The sequence below is a fragment of the Cynocephalus volans genome, chromosome 14 (assembly GCF_027409185.1).
Source record: "Cynocephalus volans isolate mCynVol1 chromosome 14, mCynVol1.pri, whole genome shotgun sequence".
NCBI lineage: Eukaryota > Metazoa > Chordata > Mammalia > Dermoptera > Cynocephalidae > Cynocephalus > Cynocephalus volans.
In genome coordinates, this window is record NC_084473.1 from 67,688,108 (window position 1) to 67,712,108 (window position 24,001).

A 24,001-nucleotide genomic window follows, 5' to 3' on the forward strand; every position below is an offset into this window, starting at 1 on the left:
GCTTTTTATATTTTCTGTAACAGCCATATATAACTTGTATAATTAGAAATAAAAATTTTATTTAAAAGGGTTAATATTATTTAGTTGCAGTTTTCAAAGGAGTCAATAATTAAGAACTCAGATCTCAATTCAGGTTTTTCCAAGTTAGTTTAATGATTTCATAAGTTGGCTACCCATAAATTCCTCTAAGTGGACAAACCTCTGTATGACCAGGGATCCTGGGGTTAAATGAAAAAGGCTTTATAACAGCTGTCTTAATTTGTTTGGTTGTTTTCCAGGTGTTAAAGCCAAGTATACACTTGCTTTTTGGTTCCTGTTTCTTGTCACATTGTTTTCAAGTTATGTCATCATCATCCTCAAAAGGCAGAGGGCTTATTTTCTTTGGTATGGCATAACCTAATTCTTAATCAGAGATTTGCTTCTTTTGCTTACTTTTATTTTCTTCATTTCACAAGTTTTTTTCCACCGAAAGGTAGAATGAAACAAAGACAGTGAAATATTTTATTAAAAGTCAGGTGGGAAGGAAGGATGTAGGGAATAATAACTAAAATGAGATTTTAGACTTAAATCTGAATTTGTTATTTATATATTGCTTGTTAATCATTACAAATTAGCTGAGTTTGTTTTTTGTTAGACCTTGGTGTGATAATGTTAGATTGGGAAGAATGAAGTTGTCTTCAGTAATTCATGGTTGTTTTTTACTCCTCCTCCCCTTTTGTTTTCTGTTTAAAATGTCGTACCTAGTATTTAACACTTAAACTTTATTTTGGAACTTTTCAAACATGTAAAAAACACAGAAGAAAGGTAATACATTTTTATTGGGCCCATCACTGTTTGCACAACACATACTTTTACTAGTCCCGTTTCATCAAACTTGCCTCAAAACTAAGTCTCTTTCTCTTCTGTAGATCGTTTTAAAGAAAATTCCAGACAGTATTTCACTTGTTAAGCACTTGAGTCTGTAACATTTGGTCTTTATGCTAGTGCATCTGTGAATCTGTGTAGGTAACTGTAGATTTAAAGTTTATGATAGCTAAGGAAAAGGTGTGAATGACAGAATGAATTGGGATGGAGGCCAGCTGTAATATAGAGGGATGAAGGCTTGTAATAGGATGGTGAGGGTGGTGAAGGGGAGAAAGAAAAGTACATAAGTATTGAGAGGAATACGTACAATTTTGTAATTAGTTAGAAATAGAGGGTAAGATTTTTTGAATCTTGGTAACTAAGGGAATTGCTGTAGAGAAGGCAATTGAGAATGGAAAGTTTTTTTTTGGGTTGTTTTTTTTTTTAAGATGATTGGTAAGGGGATCTTAACCCTTGACTTGGTGTTGTCAGCACCACGCTCTCCCAAGTGAGCTAACCGGCCATCCCTATGTAGGGATCTGAACCTGTGGTCTTGGTGTTATCAGCACTGCACTCTCCCGAGTGAGCCTCGGGCCGGCCCTCAAGATTATTTTTTCTGTCTTCATAGATGATTTTATCAAATAGTCATGAGATGAGGTTAGAGAAGATTCAAACATTTTAACTGCAATTATATTTTGTCTTGGCCCAGAATTTTATAGCTTTGTCAGAAATATACAGTTAGTAAGTTTATTACAATTTATTTTTTACCATTTCAGCACAGCTGTTTCATAATATTCAGAAACTTTATCCAGGATATCCTAAATTTTTAAAAAATTGATAAACACATGTTTAGTAAGACCTTGTTATCTGAAATCTCATTTCTCCCCGTTCCCTCAAAACTTTAGAAGATATTCTACAAAACTCAAGTATTTGTTACCTCTTCCAGAAATCCTTTTCTGATACTTTAGCATTGTCATGATAGTGATAAATGCTCTTCTAGTTGGTCAAGTTAGATTGCTACTGCATTGTCCATAGGAACCATGTTTTATTTGGTTTTGAAACTTGTTAGGAACTAACATAGTGACTTTGTTATGTTAGGCTCTCAAAAAATACATTAATACATTAAATGAGTGGTTCTGAATTCATTTCTTTTCACTATAATCAAAAAGGAGGGGAAAAGGGGGTCAATAGTGATATCGTCTCACTTTATCCACCAGTGGCATGCAGGATTTGGATACATTTGAGAAGCTTTCTGACCTGCTGACATTGCCTCTTAAATACTCTTCTCTAACAAAAACCAAAACAGAAACAACAACAAAAACCAATATTTTGCAAAGCTGAGATGTACAGAAGTGGTTATAGCAGCAAAAAGCATTAGGCATGTAGTGGTATGGGTGAGCCAGGAGCTAAAAATTGGATGGAGGAGAGGAGATTTGGATAGGGAGTTTTCACAACCATGTAAATTTAGGTCTTGAAGGCCTGTGTTCTGAAACCCCTATATAGGGCTTCTTTTGGGGTCATAGGCCTTTTTGAAAATTGGATGACAGATTCTCTCAGTTTGAATTTACTGCTTCCAGCCCCCTCCCCCCTCACTCTCCCCGCAAAACCCCAAACACTTTTTTGGTGTATCACTCCACCTCTTGTTTTCAACATTAACTTGCCTTCTAATTTGTGTCTCCAAATTCTGAAATTTCTCGTCAGCCCAGGAGTTTTCATATCTTTTCTGTGTGGATCTTGATTCTGGTCATTAAAAGCCTTTCAATACAGTAACTCAGGGGATAAGTACCAAGACCCACATTGAGTGGTTTTTTTTTTTTTTTTATACATACTTATAATAAAGTTTAATTTATAAATTAAGCACAGTAAGATTAACAACAGTAACTAATAGTAAAATAGAACAATTATAACAATACTGTAATGAAAGTTATGTGAATGTGATCTTTCTCTCACCCATCTTGTTAACCATGGGTAACTGAAACTGTGGAAAATGGGGGACCATCCATGCCATGTCATATGCTCTGGGTCTGTAAAGTTTTTTTAGAACCTCAGTTAATTTTTAATTTTAAGCTGTATTTCTCCCTATGGCAGTGGATGCTGTATACTCTATGACTGGGAGAAAAAGAAAAATTAAACTCAAAATTCCTTGCTGAAGTACGTATTAGTTTTTGTTTTGTTTTACTTTGTTTTTTTTGGCAGCTGGCCGGTATGGAGATCCAAACCCCATAAAAAGCTATAAAGTTGCACTCTAACCAACTGAGCTAACCAACCAGGCCGCATATTAGGAAGTATTCATTTTAATAGGAAGTATTCATTTTAAAAACATTCAAATTGAAATGTGAAGGATTACCTTCTCAGCTATTAGGAAACTCAGTTATCTGGAAAATGGAATATTATTTAATGGTTATGGATTATAAAGTTTATAATATTTATTGTTTCAAACATATGTCCTGAATATCTGGCTTTCACTTGTCATGTTCAATCTATAAATTCTATGATATTAATAATATTTAAAAATTATTGTCAGATCAGTGAATGCCATCCTTGATGAACCCCTTGGGTTTCTTAACTTTTTATAGTAGATTTGAAGTACCTGGGGCTCTATTAGTTTCCCACTTTGGTGTTGGAAACCAGCTTGCTTTTAGACATAAGTTATGCTGATTCTGTTACATACTTAGGTAATACTGTTGTGTGGCTATTTCATCTTTAACCAGCATTTTATTTATTTTTACCAATATGTTAATTTAAAAAATGAAAACAACCTGAAGGGTTTTTTTTTTTTCAACCCACTAGTTCTTATCCTTAGGGTATATTCTACCAGGAATGTGTATCATCATTCTTTTTTATGGCTGCCAAATATGGATTATGCTGTAGTTTATTCAGCCAGTTTCCAGTCTCTGTGCAAACCCTCTTAATTGCTGAGTGTGAAAAGGGAAACTTCCAGATTTCTAACTATATATTTTATCATTTTGGTTTCTCTAGTTCTTATGATATATTAGTTCCATCTTAAAAAGTGGGATGTTAGCCCTGTGAAGGAAGGAATCTGTTTTGGCTTAATAGCTTTGGTTCTTCCCTGCCTAGAACAGTGATGTCATTAATTATTTGTGTGAATAACAGCTGGATTTGAAGTTACTCTGATATATTTATTGCTAGGGAGGCCCTTTTCCTTTTTTTTTTTAATTTATTTTTTTATTTTTAAAAAGATGACCGGTAAGGGGATCTTAACCCTTGACTTGGTGTTGTCAGCACCACACTCTCCAAGTGAGCTAACCATGTTGTCAGCACCACACTCTCCAAGTGAGCTAACCGGCCATCCCTATATAGGGATCTGAACCTGTGGCCTTGGTGTTATCAGCACCACACTCTCGCAAGTGAGCCACAGGCTGGCCCTAGGAGGCTGTTTCTCTAAATTTTTTAGGAGTACATAGCATTTTTTTTCAGATATTCTGAATGACTCAGTACAAGGGATCATTAAAAAGTTCAAGGAAAGATCATATTATCTTTTAATTCTGTTTTTCCACAAACTTTTTGAAGTACCTTCATATTTGATTTTGGAATTTTATTCCCTTGAATTGATTGAGAAGGACATAATAGTTAATTGACAAAGAAAAGAAAGGTACTGATGATGGGGCTTGCCTGCCCTTAAGTTAGATTTTAAAAAATAAAGCTCAGAATTATATAATTGAAAAAGAGAAGTTTATAATACCTTATAAATAGAAAGCTTGAAATATAAATATAAGCGTCCTTTTAGTCAAAACATTTTATTTGGAGTGGATGTGAATGATAGCTGTAAGAGAAAAAAACTAAACAGTAACTTTCCTAAATGATTAAAAATGTGCTTAACGGGACTGGCCCGTGGCTCACTCGGGAGAGTGTGGTGCTAATAACACCAAGGAACACCAGGGGTTCAGATCCCATATAGGGATGGCCGGTTAGCTCACTGGGTGAGCATGGTGCTGACAACACCAAGCCAAGGGTTAAGATCCCCTTGCCAGTCATCTTTTAAAAAAAAATAAAAATAAAAAATAAATTAAAAATGTGCTTAACATTTTTTTAAGGCTCCTAAAAAAATACAAACAAGCCAAACCTCTGTTTATTGATAGTTGAAATTCCTTAGCTGTGAAAAGGCCTTTTAGTTTTTTTGTCTATGTATATTCCAGACTGTTCTGTGATAGATGGGTGTCATTTCAGGACTGGTATTCAGGGATGACACACTTCTGTAGCTATACCAGTTGTTAAAATATAGAAATAATTCTGCCATGATTAGTAAATAGCTGCAGCTCCAAGGGGTGGAAGCCCATGACTCCCACTCTTCTGGTTCCTCACTAGGGCTGCCCCACCATTACCTCCTCATGCTACAAAAATTAAAAGCTTGAGGGCGAAAGGGTGAAGGAAGGAGAGGCTCAGGATCCTGTTTCCGTACTGTAAGGCAAATATGTTATGATTGTTCATTGCTTGTGCTTTCTCAGTTATATATTTCATATATCACCCTTGGGGAAATATGCATGAAGAGAACACAAGTTTGGGAAGTGCAAAAGGAAAAAAGGTTTTTGATAAACAACTGGACTTCTCACAGTCTTTAATATGCTAATAGGCATTGTGGCTCTCTAAGAAGAGTAGCAAGTACAGTACATTTCAACCTTTCTTGACCAGGGAACTACTTTGTAGAAGACCAGTCTTACAGGATGCTAGTATTTGTGTAATACAGTTTGTGAAGGGCTGCTCTGTTAAATTCTATAAATGAATACTTGTATCAATGTAAGGCAATAGCTAGGCACATTAGGAAATAACATAGGTTTTTGCCTTTAAAGAACTTAAAATATAGATACTTCTAACTGATTCTTGTTTGGTGTTACATGTAGTAATTAGATGAGGTCTGATCTGAGATCTGATCCTTTTCTGTTTTATTTTGGGGGAGAAACAACATTTGGAAGTGCTTTGTGCTCCTGAGGTTGTAAGAGGAGTCCTCACCAGATGGGGAAAACGGTGCAGAAAGAGTTTGAATGACTAGATGACAGACTGCTTATGTAAGCAATGGTTGTTAAGAATTAGATAAGGACAAAGTTGTTCTTGGAAGTAATTTTGTGTAGAAGGTAGTCACAGTTTCATGATTTATGATTGTTTAAAAAGAACTTTTAGGTATCATTGTTCAGTAAGCTTGTGTCTGCTGCTTGTATCTGGTGAATCAGAAGCCTACATAATTTTTGTTATATCTGCATGTTTCATTCTAACTTGAAAATTGATAATCTATGTGTGTTAGTAATGGGGACTTTGGATGTGATCGTTCAAATAGTTTAACAAATATTTGAGGGCTTTTGAGTAGGAGTAAGGTTTATATGCTTGGGTGATAACAATGAATGTATACCTTCAAATGACACTAGATTGTTGAAAAACACCATGCATATGAACACAAAAGTAAAAGGTATGAGTCCAAAAATGGCACAAGCAATAAATAACGGTTGTTGGAAGACTCACTCTGGGCCTTGGTGCTCAAGAAAGGTTTAATGGAGGCTGACCTTGAAAGATGAGTGAAGTCAGATAAGTCAGCATCCAGGATGAGGTTGGTTTGTTGTTTTGACTGGAAGAGAGAAAGGGACGTGAGAAGAGAAGAATTAAGAGCAAAGTCATAGCTAGAATAAGTGTTTAGTAAAATTAGAAAGGTAGAGTTGGCTAGATTGGTTGGATCTTAAAGCTAAGAAATAAAGGGTATGAGGTACTCTTGTGTGTTTTTGTTTGTTTGTTTGTTTGTGACTGGCCAGTATGGGGATCCGAACCCTTTTACATTGGTGTTACAGTACCACGCTTGAACCAACTGAGCTAACTGGCCAGCCTCTTGGGTTTTTTTTTTTTTCTTAAAAGATGACCAGTAAGGGTATCTTAACCCTTGACTTGGTGGTGTCAGCACCATGCTCACCCAGTGAGCTAACCGGCCATCCCTATATGGGATCCAAACCCATGGCCTTGGAGTTATCAGCACCACAAAGGAGTGATGTGGTAAAAAAAAAAAAAAAAAAAAAAAAAGTCCTTTTGCAAAGATTAAATGTGGTGGCAGTATGAAAAGTGGTTGCAAGGGAGTGTGTTAACCAGATATAGCCCATTTTCAGCTTAATTAGCATTTTGCTAACATTTATGTATTAAAGGAAAAAGTATATAGTAACGTAATGGGTGAAATTGTAGCTTGAACCAGAAAGTGATATTCAGCAAATAGTATCCATAGTGTGAATTTTTCACAGCAGGCATAAATGCCTCAAGACCTTACATTTCCCACCCTGCATTTCTATCAGGTATGAAAGTAGAGATCTGATAGAAAACACAGGCATAGTCTGCTCTTTTATTAAACTGCAAGAGGGAAGGCAAATTATGTGGCTGCTGGCCTTGGTCCTGAATTATAGCAGAAGTATTATTTTCTGAGAAGTGGGTTGGAGTGGGTACTGCTGCACTCTAATGGGCTGGTCACCAACCAGTTTTAACTAATATAGTGCCTGAGAACTACAAGATACTCTTTCTCACAGCTATTAGTGGTTATTAGGCCACATTACCTTGAATGCAAATCCTGGCATGGCCACTTGTCTGTGTAAGTTACTTAACATTTCTGTACCTTAGTGTCCTCGTTTGTTTACAAAATTGTTCATTTCTCAGACAATTATGAGAATTAAATGGCTCAGTCCATGTGAAGTGCTTAGAACAGTAACTGACACGTAGCCAGTACTCTGTAAAGTTAATCATTCTTATTCACAGATATTTGTCTATATTCACTATGAAGGGAATTCAGGAAAAAGATGACTGGTTTTGTTATGTATTATGTTGTATGCTATAACCAATCCCTTGCTATTGCACACAGCTTTGTCAGACTCTGTAGTCAAGTTATTGGCGAGAAATTTTTATCTTGTAAGAAACCACTGCTTAATAACAGTTTAATAAGTGCAATTTAATTGCTATGTAGAAGTTATTAGATGTGAAGGCTGATTCCAAGGAAGATTGTCTTAGAGAAATGCGTCTTATAAAACTAATGATTACAGTTATCGTTTTCATTGTTAATGTGTCTGATAACATACATATTAGGTCTGTGCATTTCTGAGTATTTTAATGCCTTCATCTTTTTTTCTTCCAGTATTAAAGCGTGAAATAAATTCCCAGTGTTTTTCAAGATTATTTAAAAGGAGTTGTAATTACCACTCAGCACCTAGGACAGCACCCAGTACAACACAGTACACATGAACTCTGGCTTTGAGGTTTGGGGTTTGTGTTCTGGATTCAGGAAAGAAAAGAAGAGAGAGTTTTGAGGGAATTTAAAAATCCTCATAAGCCCTTACTCTAAAATTATATGAAATGCAGAATGATTTCATGGCTTTATTTCAAAATGTTTTACACTGGCTGTAGAACCCACTTCATGAAGTAGTGAGTTAAAATGATCTAATATTTGTGTTTTAACTTTCAGCTTTGTGTTATTCTTGGAAAATTTCGCACCACTTGTGAATTCCTTGAACCTGGGCATTGCAAACCCACTTCTGTTGGGCCCATCTCCTTTGCACTTTGCTCAGATTAAGACTCAGTTGGCGCTTCAGCAGCTGAATGCCGTTGCCTCACATGGTTCAACACCACCTTATACTTTATTAAATCAGGCTTTCTTGAAAATAGCCATGTCGAGACCCAGGTTTAATCCTCGAGGAAACTTTCCACTTCAAAGGCCACGAGCACCTAACCCTTCTGGGATGAGGCCTCCAGGACCATTTATGAGGCCTGGATCTATGGGTCTTCCAAGATTTTACCCAGCAGGGAGAGCCCGTGGAATTCCACACAGATTTGCTGGCCATGAATCTTATCAGAACATGGGACCACAGAGAATGAATGTTCAGGTAACTCAGCACCGAACTGACCCAAGATTGACCAAAGAAAAATTGGATTTTCATGAAGTACAACAAAAGAAGGGGAAGCCTCATGGTAGTCGGTGGGATGATGAGCCTCATATATCTGCATCAGTGGGAGTAAAACAAAGTTCTGTGACACAGGTTACAGAGCAGAGTCCTAAAGTACAGAGCCGCTATACGAAAGAGAGTGCCTCAAGTATCTTAGCAAGTTTTGGATTATCTAATGAAGACCTAGAAGAACTTAGTCGCTATCCTGATGAACAGCTGACTCCTGAAAATATGCCATTAATTTTAAGGGATATAAGAATGCGAAAAATGGGGCGCCGATTACCTAATTTACCTTCTCAGAGCAGAAATAAAGAAACACTTGGTAGTGAAGCAGTTTCGAGTAATGTGATTGATTATGGGCATGCAAGCAAATACGGCTACACAGAAGATCCACTTGAAGTACGTATTTATGATCCTGAAAGTCCAACTGATGAGGTCAAGAATGAATTTCGGTCACAGCAGAGCATTTCTGCATCTGTTCCCACTCCAAATGTGATATGTAATTCTATGTTTCCTGTTGAAGATGTGTTTCGCCAGATGGACTTCCCCAGTGAGTCCTCCAGTAATCAGTCCTTTTTCCCAGTTGAGGGTGGAACCAAGATGTCAGGCCTACACATTTCAAGACAGTCAGTCCTTGAACCTGTAAAATCTGTCAGCCAGTCCATTAACCAAACAGTTAGCCAGACAATGAGTCAATCTCTGATTCCTCCATCTATGGACCAGCAACCTTTTTCATCTGAATTAATTTCAGCTGTAAGCCAACAAGAGCGGGTCCCATATGAGCCTGAGATTAATTCATCTAATGTACATGTTGGATCGAGAGGAAGTAAAAAGAATTACCAGTCAGAGACTGACATTCCCATTCAGTCTCTCTTTGGAATTGTGAAAGCATCATGGCTACCAAAGTTTTCACATGCTGATGCCCAGAAGATGAAGAGACTTCCAACTCCTTCTATGATGAATGATTATTATGCAGCATCTCCAAGAATATTTCCACATTTGTGTTCTCTGTGTAACGTAGAATGTAGTCATTTGAAGGTGAGTGTTTTTAAAAGATCACTGTGTAATGATGCTCAGCGCCCAAGTTTTGTCTAAATTATGTTACATGTGCTGTTATTAGGCATTAAGTAAATGGCAGAAATTAATTTTGATTACAATCTCAGTGCTGAGCTGTAATCTTATGTAGCCCTGTCCTTAGTACTGAATTGAGTGTTAGGCTTTCTGTATTCTTGTGACTGGGCACCCCACATAGTTTGTCCATTTATTTTGAACTTTTAATTAGTTATCCCACTTACACAATATAAAATTTATATAGCATAAACTGTGTACTTACAAGACGATGTCACATGAGTCATCTTTTTCTAAATAAGAGGATCTGTTTGTATAAACATATAAAAAGTTGGTATAACCCATTTGTACTGCACACTTTTAAGAGAGAGAGAGAGAGAGAGTGTGAGTGTGTGTGTGTGTGTGTGTGTGTGTGTGTGTGTGTGTGTGTGTGTGTGTGTGTGTGTGTGTGTGTGTTGGCATTTTGGCGGCTGGTCTGTATGGGGATCCAAAGCCTCGACCTTGGTATTATAACACCTCACTCTAACCAGCCAGCCAAGAGGCATTATAGTCTTGCACGTACCTAGCTGTCTTGTAATAAGGACAGTTAATGTTGATGTAAGTATTTTCCAGCTTTTTAGGGACTAGCGATCTTTAGTATTCATTGAGAGAGAGCTTCCTAAAATAACTTCATAGCAAAAATGAGTCAAGATGCATTAATTATTTTGGGACCAGCTGGGGGCTCAGAAAAGGGAGTGTAAAATGTTAGAAATTTGGAGAGAAAAGTCTTTAAAAAATAAGGAAGCTTTAGGTTCTTTCTGGTAGTATAGTTAGATGGAAGTATTGCAGAGGTTCTGAAGAGTAGTATAATGTAGAATGTACTTGTTATAGTTATCATTGGTAGATATGAGCAAGAATTTCCAAGTAAGTTTTATTTACTTGTATATGTTTGGAAACCAGTTTCAACTATTTACTAATGTGATTTATAGATTGAGATTGTAAATGGTCCGGAGGGAATGTACTTCCCTTAGGAAGAAACTTTGACTTAAGGCCATAACCTTGAATTGGTTGCATGCTTTAAATAGGCTTAAAATTCTACAGGTGTTAATTTTCTGGTTATTTTTCCTCCTTCCAGAACTGCCCTTTTAGTCTCTTTCTATTATCCCTTCACCAGATTTCAGTCAACAAGAATCTGATACCTAGATCTGATGCTGTTGTTTTAGGGTTAATTCCAGCAAAAGAGAATAGCATTTCACCGCATTTTAGCCAGATTTGTGGAATTCTAATAAAATAGTAGTTGCCTTATCCCATCAAATGCGATAGCAAAGTCTTTACCTTGAAAAAATCTCAGATTAGTTAACAGCACTTAGATGTAATCCCTGGCATAAGTGCTGAATTGAGTGTTAGGCTCTCTCTATTCTTGCTGGGCATACCACATAATTTTTTCATTTATTTTGAACTTTTACTTAGTCATGATGAATCTAAGGAAGTATATCTTAAAATAAAGAACTTGGTGTTTTAATTTTTATTCTGTAGAGAAGAAAAGGTGTACATTTATTTCGATGTGTATTTACTGGTACTAGTTTTTTTTTCCAGTGTAGAATATGAAGTTTATTCTCCCAAAGAGGTACTTTAATTATCATAGGATTTTTTTTTTTTATTGAATCATAATTGATTATACATATTTTGGGGGTTCAGTATTGACCTACGTTGATCCAATCAATATTACTAGTAATATATGTTATTATAAATTGTACTTCTTCTTTATGCCCCTTGTCCAATCTCTCCCTTTCCCCCTCTCCCTCCCCACTCCCACATCTGATAACCCTAGATTTCTTCTCTCCCTCTGAAAGAGAGTAATGGTTACTTTATTGATTTGTTGCCTAGATGATCTGTCCAATGCTGAGAGGTGTGTTCAGGTCTCCCAATATTATTGTAGAGCAGATGCTTCTTCTGTCACTCTGGAATGGGCTTTGTGGAGAGAGACATCCTCTTCTTTTCTTTGGACTCTGCTGGTGACTCTCCTTGTGTCAAGGCACACCAGTGGCTGGTGGACCATCTACACATGGTGGTTGTGATGGCTAGCCACTTTCACAGCAGCCGTAGTTACTGTGGTGGCTGTGGTGGGCCACCCACATGGAGGTGATGTTTTTGGCATGCTCCTTGGCACTAATGGTGTGCCTGGTTGTAGGGTGGGGGTCTGTTCCCTGGATCCATGCCTCAGGCCCCCAGATGGACACTGAGGCACTGGCAGTGTGCCTGGTTGAGGGAGGGGAGAGGTCAGGTCCCCGGCTTCATGCCTCAGGTCCCCTGCCAGGCCCCGAGGCGCTGGCAGTGTGCCTGGGCCAGGACTAATTTTTTGTCCTTGCTTACTTCTAAAATGGGGGAACTTCTTGTGAGAACCAGTACTTGAGCTGTGTGGTTGAGCTAAATTGCTGCTTTGGTGCTGTTCCCCTAGGGAAGGATTTTTGTGCAGCTCAGGGTTGACCTTATAGGTACTTCTGGCTCTCCAGAGACCTGGTGCACCTGAGTTGTGTAGAAACTCTGATCTGGGCCTGAGTCTTTTCATCAAACTGCACCCCATGCAATTCTGTATCCCTGACCATTCTCCACTGAGTGGTCCTGTGCTGATTGGGAAGCAGATCATTGTCCTTGCTGTGTCCCAGTGTTCTCCTGGTAGGCCCGTCTCCCCCACCGCCAGTGCTGCAAACATGTCCCATGGGATGGGCAGTGCACTGGTCCCTTGCAGTTACTCACCAGCCTCTAATGGCTCCTTTTTTTCAGTTGTGGCTGCTTGCTCCTGTGTGGGTCCAAGGGAACCCTATTAGTGGTCTTGCTGTCCTGAGGGCCACCAAGGCCCTCTTTTCCCCTGCTGCCTCCAAACAACTTCATCCGAAGGGCACAGCTGTGACTTTTGCCAGCTCCTGCTCTGTGCACTCAGCAGTTCCAGCCTTAAAGCGGCTGCAGCCTGAAATACTCCAAGCAGTTTTTCTTTCTCTCATCATGGCTTCTTCTGCCTTCATGCACTCCATAGGTCTCTCCTCCTCTTCCCCTGAGCTCTAGCAGCCCCAGCTTGGCTGATGTTGCTTTTTTATAGCTGTAAATTGGTTGATTTGTAGGAGAGAGTGATACTGGGGACTGTCTCTTCCACCATCTTGACCGGAAGTCCACTGATACCAGTTTTGTATGTGACCATGTTAGGTACTGGGGCAGAAATGAAGAACTGTGTAAAATTTAGATGTTAAGCAGTTTGTACAGTCTCATTGAGGAGAAAAATTATACACCCAAGGAATTAAAAAAAGATTAGAAGGTAACAAATAGTTCAGTGATTAATTTGTTTAGGTATGCTGTAGGGGAGAGATATTTAATATTTCTATCTTGATTTCAGGCTTGTATTAGGCCAGCATTAACAATTTACCAATATCTGTTGTGTTTCTAGAAGTATATGATTAAAAAGAAGTATAAATATGCTTCCTGGCATCAAAAGACTTATACAGGCTAGTTAGAGAAAACTATTGGAGTGACAGTTACTAAATGTACTATGTCTGTGCTAGAATGATCTGGGAGGGAAGACTTCATGGAGCAGGTTGAAGATGGGTCTTTAGATATACCTATTTAGAGGGGAGGAGGGATGACATTCGAGATGGGAGCAAAAACATACAGAGAGGCAAAAGTTCTGAGAGAAGACTTCATTGTATAGTGGTAGGAGGTGATTGGGAAAGAATGGTGAATATATTAGAAATAAGTACAAAGGGCCTTGAAAAAGCTAGCCTAAGGGTTACTTGGGGTGAGCTGCATTAGTAAGCTAAGTTTCTCGATATGCAAAGTGACATGTTGAAAGTGTATGTTAGGGAGATCTGACTGAATTGTGCAGGCTGAATAGGAATGAGAAGAGAAGGAGTTAGCCTCCCTAATTGGAGGCTTCCCTAGTTATTCAAGTGTAAGGTGGAAAGAGCCTGGGTTTAATATGGTGAAAGTAAAAATTTGAGAGGAGAGGAAGTCATTTAGAGTTCACAGAGATTGCCATTAAAAAACACACACACCTTTTAACAGTCAGCACAATGGAATGGGGCTCATCTAAGTAACAAATTCTTCACTACTAAATAGCCAAATGGTAGGGATTTGTGATTTAAGTGGTACAAACTACCCCTCTTGTTTTTGTGATATATTTTGCTGCCTTGTAAGTATGCATACATATGACATTATAAATATGTAGCCAATAAATGTAAATTATGAGTTGCAAACTTTGTCCTGCTAAGTCTGACTCTCTATGTTTCCTACCTTTGAGTCTTTAAAGCTGTAGCCTGAAGTTGTACTTTGAGAATGTAACGATAGAATATGAAATGTTTTAGAGGAGGAGCTTTCCTTGGTTAAAGAACTATCTTTCTGACTAAAATAATTTAGTTTGAAAAAGTACTGACCAACATAAAAAATATTTGAGGTAGTTGGAGGATATATGGATAAATATATTCACAGTTTCATTCTGAGCCTGCTCAAGTCCACAGTCCCTGCAGCATCTCCTGCTTAGTAGATAATTATCACTTTTTCTCTGGAGAGGCAGTACTGCTTTTGGACCATTATTTAATCTGGATACTGTTACTAGAGGGAGTAGAAATTGAGGGAGTATAGGTATATTCGTTGAGCTTAGAGCAACTAATGTCAGTGAATGAAGGAGGCCTGTTAAAAGACAGTAGAGAATGTACATATGTGTGTGTTGAACTGGAGAGAGTATGTCATAAATAGGTTGGCTATCACTCGCAGCTGATAGTTGCTATGAGAATCCATATTCAGTACTATCATATCTTCATATTTTTTCAAGAAAAGCTGGAAGCCTGGATTTGGGGGTAAAATCTCTGGATTTTTAAATGTTGGCAACGTATTCAAATAAAGCACTGTGGTCCAAATAAATCATGCCCAATCCACTGCCTGTCAGTGTGTCTGTTTGATGTAAACAATGTCCAGTTAATATAAAAAACATGGATTTAGCACTACTAGAGTACTCTTAACTGCCAATCTTCTTCTAGCTTTCTATTTGTATCACTGAGCAAGATATGCAAACATTTGTTTTTTGCAGTGTTATCAGTTCCATGTCTTCATGAAATAGTTTAGGGTTTGTCATAACTTGTTGCTGACTATAAATTGTTTCTTGTACTTACTTTCAGATAGTTCTTGTCAAGGCAGAATGCAAAATTAGTGTCAACTGTGGTTTTAACTATGGAAATTTCTAGTTTGTCTTTAGCAATGATCTAAACTGTTTTTGAAATGGAAACAAATAACATTTTGCTCAAGGGAAGTTTTAAAATACAGACTTTTTAGTAAGTTTTCTGCCTTTCCAAATTCTGGAAGAATAGTAAAACATTGAGTAATATGATTGTTGCTTTTAACAAATTGTTTCACTTTGGGGACTGTATCTTTGAAAACTGTATTGGCTTTTTTTTTTTTTTTTTTTTTTTTTAAACCAGATGTATCTTCCAGGAGCTCTTCATGGGTATAGATTGTAATTTTAGGGCAGATTTATTTGTAAATGAAGTAATGTATAAGAAAGCATTTTCTTTATTGTAAAACTCACTATGTAAGGGAAATTGTGTCTTTGAAATGGTGTTACTTTCCCTTAAATCTTGAAAATAAATTAGATATGATTAGCAGCAGTTTTTTATATTTTTACTAATCCTTATCATTTGCCAATATAGTGAGTACCTTGTTTGGAATGGTACTGGTCTATGAGGTAGTATTTTTTCGGTTATTGGTGTGGTTAGCTTGAATTTTAGAGGGCGTAAGTCATTGAGATACTGTATTTTGAGGATGCGTTTTCACAGATACCATTTTATTTATAGAATTTTTGGTGTTCTCTGGAGTGTTATTTTTATATTTCAGATAAGTTATTTTCTGATTCATGCTTTTGTTTTCTCCAAGTTTAAACATATATATTGATTTCAAAATGAATATTCATGGATGATTTTTTAAAATGTTTTCTATATTAAAATATTTTAAATGGGATCAATGAGATATGGTATCAGTGCATTTTGTTTAGAGGCCTTTAATTTTTGTTTGTGAAAATTTTGTTGAGTAATCAAATGCTGTTTAAAATTAGATTTGTTTAATTTTGGGGGAAAAAAAATCTTTTGTCATTTTTAAAAGCCTAATTCATTCGTCAACATGAGGAATATTCTAATTTCAACACTTTTCTCCTTTTATAATAGGACTGGATTCAGCACCAAAATACATCTACTCATATTGAGAGCTGTCGACAGTTACGTCAACAGTAAGAACATTTTTTTTTTATAGGTAACAAATTTACAAAGTAGTTAATGTTTAGATATGACTGTTAAATACCTTTAGTGGGATACTTTGGAGAAAAAGTATTTTTAGAAGGCTGTTGCTTATTTTAAAATACTAATTTTGTAGAAGTATATTTAATATTTTTCCAGAAAGAGAGAATTCAATATGATGCTTTTCTCTGATTTCTTCCTAACTTAATTCCCAGTGGGTAGACTTGTGATATCATCGATTTATTCTTTTCTGGCTTGCCTTCCCTGGGATGGTTTATCTATTTTAGAGCAGATACCCTTCTCTTCTCCTGTTTCTGCCATTTCCCAAAGGATAAATAACTAAAAACCAGCCGACACCAAATACCAATACTTAATTTGATGTCAAAGGCTCTCTTCTGGCTTTAAACCTGTTTCCAGAATAAACCGTAAGCAGGCCCAGCCCGTGGCTCACTCAGTAGAGTGTGGTGCTGATAACACCAAAGCCACGGATTCGGATCCTGTATAGGGATGGCCGGTTTGCTCACTGGCTGAGCGTGGTGCTGACAACACCAAGCCAAGGGTTGAGATCCCCTTACCAGTCATCTTTAAAAAAAAAAAAAAAAGAATAAACCTTAAGTAAGGGATGAACAAGCTAGATGTTTTGGCTTCTCAACAATGGCTCTTCATTTTTCCACTTTTTCCTTCTTTAAAACAGGGCACCTGTGAAGGTTTCCCCTACTATCCATAGATGTGGAAAGTGTGATTTTAACAGTATTCTCTCTTTTTTTTTTTTTGCAACTGGTCAGTACAAATTTATTCTTTTTTTTGTAAACTGTTTGAGAATAAATTGCAGACATTATGACACCTCATTCCTAAATGCAACTCCTAGGAATAAGGAAATTTTTCTACATAATCATAATACAGTACATTTAAGGAGATTAACATAATTCCATAATGCCTTACTAATATACAGGCCAAATTCAAACTTTCCTACTTGTTTCTAAAACGCCTTTTATAACTAACCCTGTTTGCTCCCCTGTACACTCCCAATGTATGATTCAGTCAAGGTTCAGGCATTGAAATCTCTTTTATTTTTTTTATTTTTATTATTTTTTTAATTTAAAAGATGATCAGTAAGGGGATCTTAACCATTGACTTGGTGTTGTCAGCACCACGCTCCCCCAAGTGAACCAACTGGCCATCCCTGTATGGGGATCCAAACCCAAGGCCTTGGTGCCATGAGCACCACACTCTCCCAGGTGAGCCATGGGCTGGCCCTTGAAATCTCTTTTAATCTAGAGTAGCCCACTCCATGCTTTTTCCTTTTTCCTCTTTTTTTAAAAAATTTTTGGTTCGAGGAGAGTGTTTTCATGATGATGACGTTTTTTGAAAAGTTGAGGGAAATTGTTTTGTAGAACGTCCCATGTTCTGTACTTTTCTGTTTGTTTCCTCATCATAAATTCAGATTGAACATTTTTGTCACAAGTGCTTCATAGGTAATGTGTGTATTTATTCATTACATTGAGACCCAGATAATGTCAGTTACATAGGTCCTTGCTCCTAACCATTAAGCTATACTACCTATGTTAGGAATATCGTGCTTCCAAAATACCTTTTTGACTAGGTAAGCCATACACAAGGTGGTCCAGACTCTACCTCCAGAAGAATATACCTGCTTTATCTTTCTGTCCTGGAGAGCAGATATGAGAACATGTGTTTTAGCAGGCAGCCTAGTGAAGGTCTGAAACGTTATTACAAACTCTTGAATAATAATGATCCTCAAGCTGTTATGAACCATAAACTGGTGAGCTCTAGAAATTTAATAAGAACTTGTATTTGTTGACAACAAGTGTATTTCCAGCATATTATACATGTGAGAAAGCTAAGGCTTACACATATTATGTAATTGGCTTTAAGTTATACAGTCATTAAGTGACAGCACCTACATTTAAACCCAGTTTTATATGATGCCAGAGGTCTTGCTTTTAAACTCTATATCATAGGACTAGGAATCTTAAATTCCTGGATGGTTCAGAGTATTGAAAGTTTTTAATGTGGGGGTAGATGAAACAAAATTATCATGTATTGGGAATTGTTGACACTAGGTAATGGGTACATTGGATTAAAGTTAACTTTTTTGTTTTTATGGTTTGTCACCTCGTAGTTACAAGATGCTCCAGACAGCATGTCTACTTACAAAGCAGAAAAAAGGGCGCAGAAAGTTTCTCAGAAGTCTGTCAGTGGTCTTGTACCCATGTTTTATTGGTTAGAACCTATCACTGGCTGTCTTCTCGGGTGGCTGGGAAAGCAAATATTTAGCCTGCTTAGCTTTTGTAGTAGAGGCAGGCAAGGGAAAAGGGAATGAGAACTGCTGTTGAGTAAGTTCTTTAACAATGTCTGAGACAAATAGCAACAAATAAAAACCACTTTACCTTTACTAAGATTTTGATCTAACTTTATTTTCCTGCTAGGTGATTCGTTGAGTCTGCTGCCTGTTTCCTTATCTTTCATCTTACTACTGAAATTGTTTTCTCGATATTAGTAATTTAATGATTTAATATAATCACCATGTCCAGTTACCTCTTAGAGTCCAGATCCTCTAGAAAAGTTGGAGATGTAGTCTCTTTCTTAGGCTACCTTTTCTTTTTGTGATTACTCCTTATTTTCATTGTTTTTTGTTGTGTCTGCTTTACTCTTAACTGTTGGTATGCATAGGATTCTGTTCTCAGACCTCTTTGTTCTTTAAATTACATCCTGTGTTAGTCTCACTCACTCTTAGGGTGACATACCTGATTTCTAAATATCTCAGCCGTCATCCTTTTCCCCAATTCCAGATGTTTATTTATAATTGTTCTGAAAACATTCTTATGTTGTCCTTGCTTCAGAAATGTTCATTGAATTCCCCATTGCCTTTTACTTGTGTGCAAGCTCATAACCTGTATTTCAAGACCCTTCCTAATTTGTCTCTACCTAAGACAACCTTTCCAGGTTTTTCCCCTTATAATTCATTTTCTTCATTTCCATGCTGCAGCCAGACCAGTTCCTGGAATAGCACACCTGTATTTTGCCTCCAGTCCTTCATTTATGTATTGACACCACATGAAATCTAAACTGATCTGTGCCTATTGATAGACCTTTTTAAGGGCTACCTGAAAAGCAACCTTTTCCATGAATTCCTCCTGATTCCTCTCACTAAATGTATCTCTCCAAGAACCTCATGGTACAACTTAGGTGGCACCATTCATGTTGTATTCTATGAGGTGCCACATAGAATATAAGAATGTTGTCCCTGGAGTTCTGTGAAGTAGGTCAACTATTTTATCTCTTTTAACTTCTCCCTTAGCTTGTACATTGTACCTCTTAATACTTTTGTGCATATACTGCCTGTCTTACTTAAATAAATTTTAAGGCCTTTAAAGTATAGGGAATGTGTTTCCCTGATATACCTACTAGCATAATACTTTGGTTATTTATTGAATTAGTTACTCAGAATGTTTTACTTCTAAGAAAATTGTCATTTTAATATTATTAATAAATCACTATGTGAACTTAGCCTTTGAGCAGTCCACCTGATATATTGCAGGTAAAGATTTGAGACTTATAGTCTTGTTTTTGCTGTTCATAAATATTGTTTATTCTCAAAATAGGTATCCTGATTGGAATCCTGAGATCCTTCCATCAAGAAGGTAATTTTTTTTTAGTAATGACATTATTAAAACTTGATTTTCTTTTAAAAGTGAAGTTGCTTTTTTTTTTTTTTTTAAAGATGACCGGTAAGGGGATCTTAACCCTTGACTTGGTGTTGTCAGCACCACGCTCTCCCAAGTGAGCTAACTGGCCATCCCTATATAGGGATCCGAACCCATGGCCTTGGTGTTATCAGCACCTCACTCTCCCGAGTGAGCCATGGGCCAGCCCTTAAAAGTGAAGTTACTTTTTAAAAAGTGATTCTTTTGAGTTGAATTCTACTTTCACCATTTTTACTTTTAAACAGTGGACAAATTCGAAAACATCTATGCATCTTCCTTTATTTATTACAGCTTTAATGCGATACTTTCGTTTCCGAACTTCTTCTTTCGTTAGTCTTTTCTAAAAATATTTTATTCTAACTTTATTATTTTATATTTGTGTGATCTTCGATTATAAATGCCTTGAAGTCTGTCAGTGGTCTTAAGCTCTGTATCCTGTAGGGGTTCCTACTCAATATAAGTGTGTACACACATACACACATAGAAGTCAAAGAGGTATTTGTAGATGGCATAATCTTTCAGGGAAAGGTTGATGGAAAACATTTGTTTATGTAAATCATCTTCTGAATTCTTTATATAACTTAATACTTTGAAAACATAATTGGATATAATATTAATATAGGAAAAACCCAAGAAATTGAGGATGTTATTCTTTTATAAACTAGAAAACAGAGGATCCAAGCATTTGGAGTAATGATCTTCTGTTCTGATTGTTTCTTATTTACTATCTACAAGGCTGAATTGCATCATAACAAACAGGTTTTTGTTTTAAGTAAATGCCTTTTGTCAGAGTTTGGTATTGCTAATAGTCTGTTTTTTCTTTGTTTTGTTTTTGTTTTTTTGTTGTGTTTTTTATTTTGTTTTGTTTTTCTTGTTTTGGCAGCTGGCCCCTGCACCTTAGTGTTATCAGCACTATGCTCTAACCAGCTGAGCTAACTGGCCAGCCCACAGTCTGTTTTTAAGAAGATACCCCTGTCATTTATTATAATTCAAATTTACATTAAGTTGCTGAATCTTGCTGGGTTTTTTGTTTTTGTTTTTTTTCCTACATTGTAGAAATGAGGGAAACAGAAAAGAAAATGAAACTCCAAGAAGACGTTCTCATTCCCCCAGTCCTAGGCGTTCTAGGAGATCAAGATCAAGTCACAGGTTCCGTCGATCTCGAAGCCCAATACGTTACAGATATAGACCAAGAAGTCGAAGTCCAAGAATTTGCCATCGTTTTGTTCCTAGATACAGAGCCAGATCCAGATCCCGTTCACCATATCGAATTAGAAATCCATTTAGAGGTAGTCCAAAATGCTTTCGATCAGTTAGCCCTGAACGGACATCAAGGAGATCAGTGAGATCATCAGGTAAACTGAAGGCTGTGAAATAATAAGTCTACTTATTTTAGTTAAAATTTTTTAGTTCTTTTTGTTTGGAGTTTAAGAAATGAAAAGTTATATTATATAAAATTTTAGAATTGCTGCGTGAAATCTGACCACATCCCACAGAGTTCATTATTCCCTCTAGTGACATTGAGAGGAAATGTGGGAACATATATATCTGTCCACCAACATCAAATTTAAAAAGCAGAGGTCTCAAAACATCTTAGTTTGCCTTAATTATACAGTTATGAATTCATTTAAAACTTTTTTGAAATTACTCGTAATTTTAAACTGTGGTCTAAATGTTAATTTAATGACCTTTCCAGAAATAGCTCATATATATACAAGGATGCTTCAGAAAGTATGTGGAAAAATAGAATTTAAGGTAAAATACAAATCTTTCCATGAACTTTTTGAAGTACTCCTCTATATGTATACCTCTACAATGAAAGAGACCATTATTAATTTAGGAAGTACTTTGAACAGGTCTCTTACTGTACTAGATATATTCGAAAAGATAAAAAGTAAATGGAAATACTTTTAAATGTATGAGGCAGCCATTTTCAAAGTATGGTTCAAGGACGGCTTGGGGTCCCCAGAATCTTTTCAGAGTTCTATGAGGTCTTTCCTTTTCCAACTGCCTATCTGTGTGAGGCTGGATTTTCTTCATGCTTTCAACCAAAACAGTGTATCTAGGAGATTGGATGGAGAAGCAGATATGAGAATTTATTTATTTATTTATTTATTTATTTATTATTATTATTTTTTTTTTAAAAGATGACCGGTAAGCGGATCTTAACCCTTGACTTGGTGTTGTCAGCACCACGCTCAGTCAGTGAGCGAACCGGCCATCCCTATATGGGATCCGAACCCGTGGCCTTGGTGTTATCAGCACCGCACTCTCCCGAGTGAGCCACGGGCCGGCCCAGATATGAGAATTTAGATGTCTTCTTTTAAACCCAACATTGAAGTGTTTGGAAAAATATACAGTGCTGCTGCTTATCTCACTAATTTTTGTTTGTTTTGGAAATTGTAGTTATTTTTTATAAAAGTATGTTATTTATGTTAACAGAGTTTATTACTAAGTGAATTAATATTTTAAAAATTCTACTTTACTTTCTGATATGGTAAATGTCTATAGATACAACACAAACAGAAGCTCTTCAGGTTCCTCTGTAAGATTGTAAAGGGATCCTGGAACCAAAAGCTTGAGGGCCACTTGTGGGAGAAGCTCACTGAATAAAAAAAAGGAACTTCATGTAAAAGCCTTTTGAGTGAACAATTAAAGACTAAGAATTTTTTTGTGTATATATGCTGTTTGGCTTGAGAAATGGCTCTGTGTGATAAATATTTTTATTCTTTTTTATAGTGTCATGAGATGGTTCCTACTTTAAATTCTTCTCAGTTGAAGTTGTGTTTTTATCCTTTTTACTAGATAGAAAAAAAGCATTAGAAGATGTTGTACAAAGATCTGGACATGGGACAGAATTTAATAAACAGAAGCATCTTGAGGCAGCAGATAAAGGACACTCACCAGCACAAAAGCCTAAAACTGGCAGTGGAACAAAACTAGCAGTTAAATCTACAAGCTCTACGAAGAGTGATTCAAATTTAGGAGGACATCCTACTCGTTATAAATCAAAGAATCTTGAAGATGACACCTTACCGGAATGTAAACAGGTGTCTGATAAAACTGTTTCTCTCCAGCGTAAGGTAAATTCTTTAATTAGTGCAAGTGTACATACATTCGTTTTTATGACAGAAGGAAAACAAAGTTGTTTGAATTTTATTCCATACTTCCAGTAAGTTTTAAATCATAACTTACTAAATTATTTTGATATGGAATAGTTTATTGGTTTCTCTAATGAATATAATAAAAGTTCAATAATTCAAAATCTTAAAATCTTGTAGCTTAGGAATGCCAGAGGTTTGACATTTGATGTGTCAGAAATTATTTTGATGGTTTGGTGTTTGGGACTAGACTCACAAGCAGATCGTTGCGATGAGTTTTGCTATCTGATTGGGGACGTGACTGTAATCACCAACAGCATTAATGAGTTTTTATAAACTTTGTTAGTAAAGTAAGGTATATGAGTGAATCTCTACTGAGAATTGATAATTTTCAGTCTGTTTTTTACTTTTTGCCCTACAGTTCAGAAGTTAAATACTCTATTGTACAAAGTAGAATAGTCTATTTTCTGTACTGATTTATTGGTGTATTTTGACAGTAACCTGCTGTTTAGATTACTGAGGTACTGTTTTATTGTATATGTTTTTAAAATTTCTACTAGATAACATATTAAAACATCCTGAGACTATCTTCAGAGAAACTTATAATAGGCTCACAAAGTTCTTTTTGTTTCAAGACTTCCAGTTGGTGGCAATAGAACCTTTTTTTTACGTTTTTTTTTTTTTTTAAGTTAATTTTTAACAGGTAGATTTGACATTAAGTGTATTCAAATTATATACGTTATATATAAATCTTTAAAATTATTACACCTATCTAGATGTCATTTTTAATTATTAGAACACAAGATGAACAAATCCGTAATTTCAGCTTCAGTATGTGGTGGGCCGTGTAAATTCATATATAAAAATACTTTTTAATGGCCTTGGTCCATTTCATAGATCCTGTTCATTACAGGATGCTTGTAATCATAAAAGAACACCTATAAACTCATTACTACTGTTGGGTTTAAAAATATAAATCACATTTCTTGTCACTTTTCTTTTAGCATTTAAAAATTTTTTTAAGTTTTGTTAAAATTGTGGGGCTGGCCCTGTGGCGCACTCAGGAGAGTGCAGCGCTTGGGAGCGCAGTGGCGCTCCTG

At 36.4% G+C, this 24,001-nt stretch overlaps 1 protein-coding gene across 3 annotated transcripts in view; it reads left to right on the top strand.

Moving 5' to 3' along the window:
- Window positions 1-24,001, top strand: part of ZNF638 (zinc finger protein 638) — a 154,800-nt gene that overhangs the window by 81,322 nt on the left and 49,477 nt on the right. The window contains exons 2-6 of one of the 3 annotated variants that reach the window (XM_063077859.1): window positions 8,279-9,794; window positions 16,004-16,065; window positions 19,699-19,737; window positions 20,857-21,155; window positions 22,606-22,883. In XM_063077859.1, the coding sequence (XP_062933929.1) occupies window positions 8,481-9,794; window positions 16,004-16,065; window positions 19,699-19,737; window positions 20,857-21,155; window positions 22,606-22,883 (1,992 nt within the window). In that variant the 5' untranslated portion in view covers window positions 8,279-8,480. Of the gene's footprint in view, window positions 1-8,278; window positions 9,795-16,003; window positions 16,066-19,698; window positions 19,738-20,856; window positions 21,156-22,605; window positions 22,884-24,001 lie in introns of those variants that run through there. The other 2 variants (XM_063077858.1, XM_063077860.1) reach the window with 2 other exon arrangements.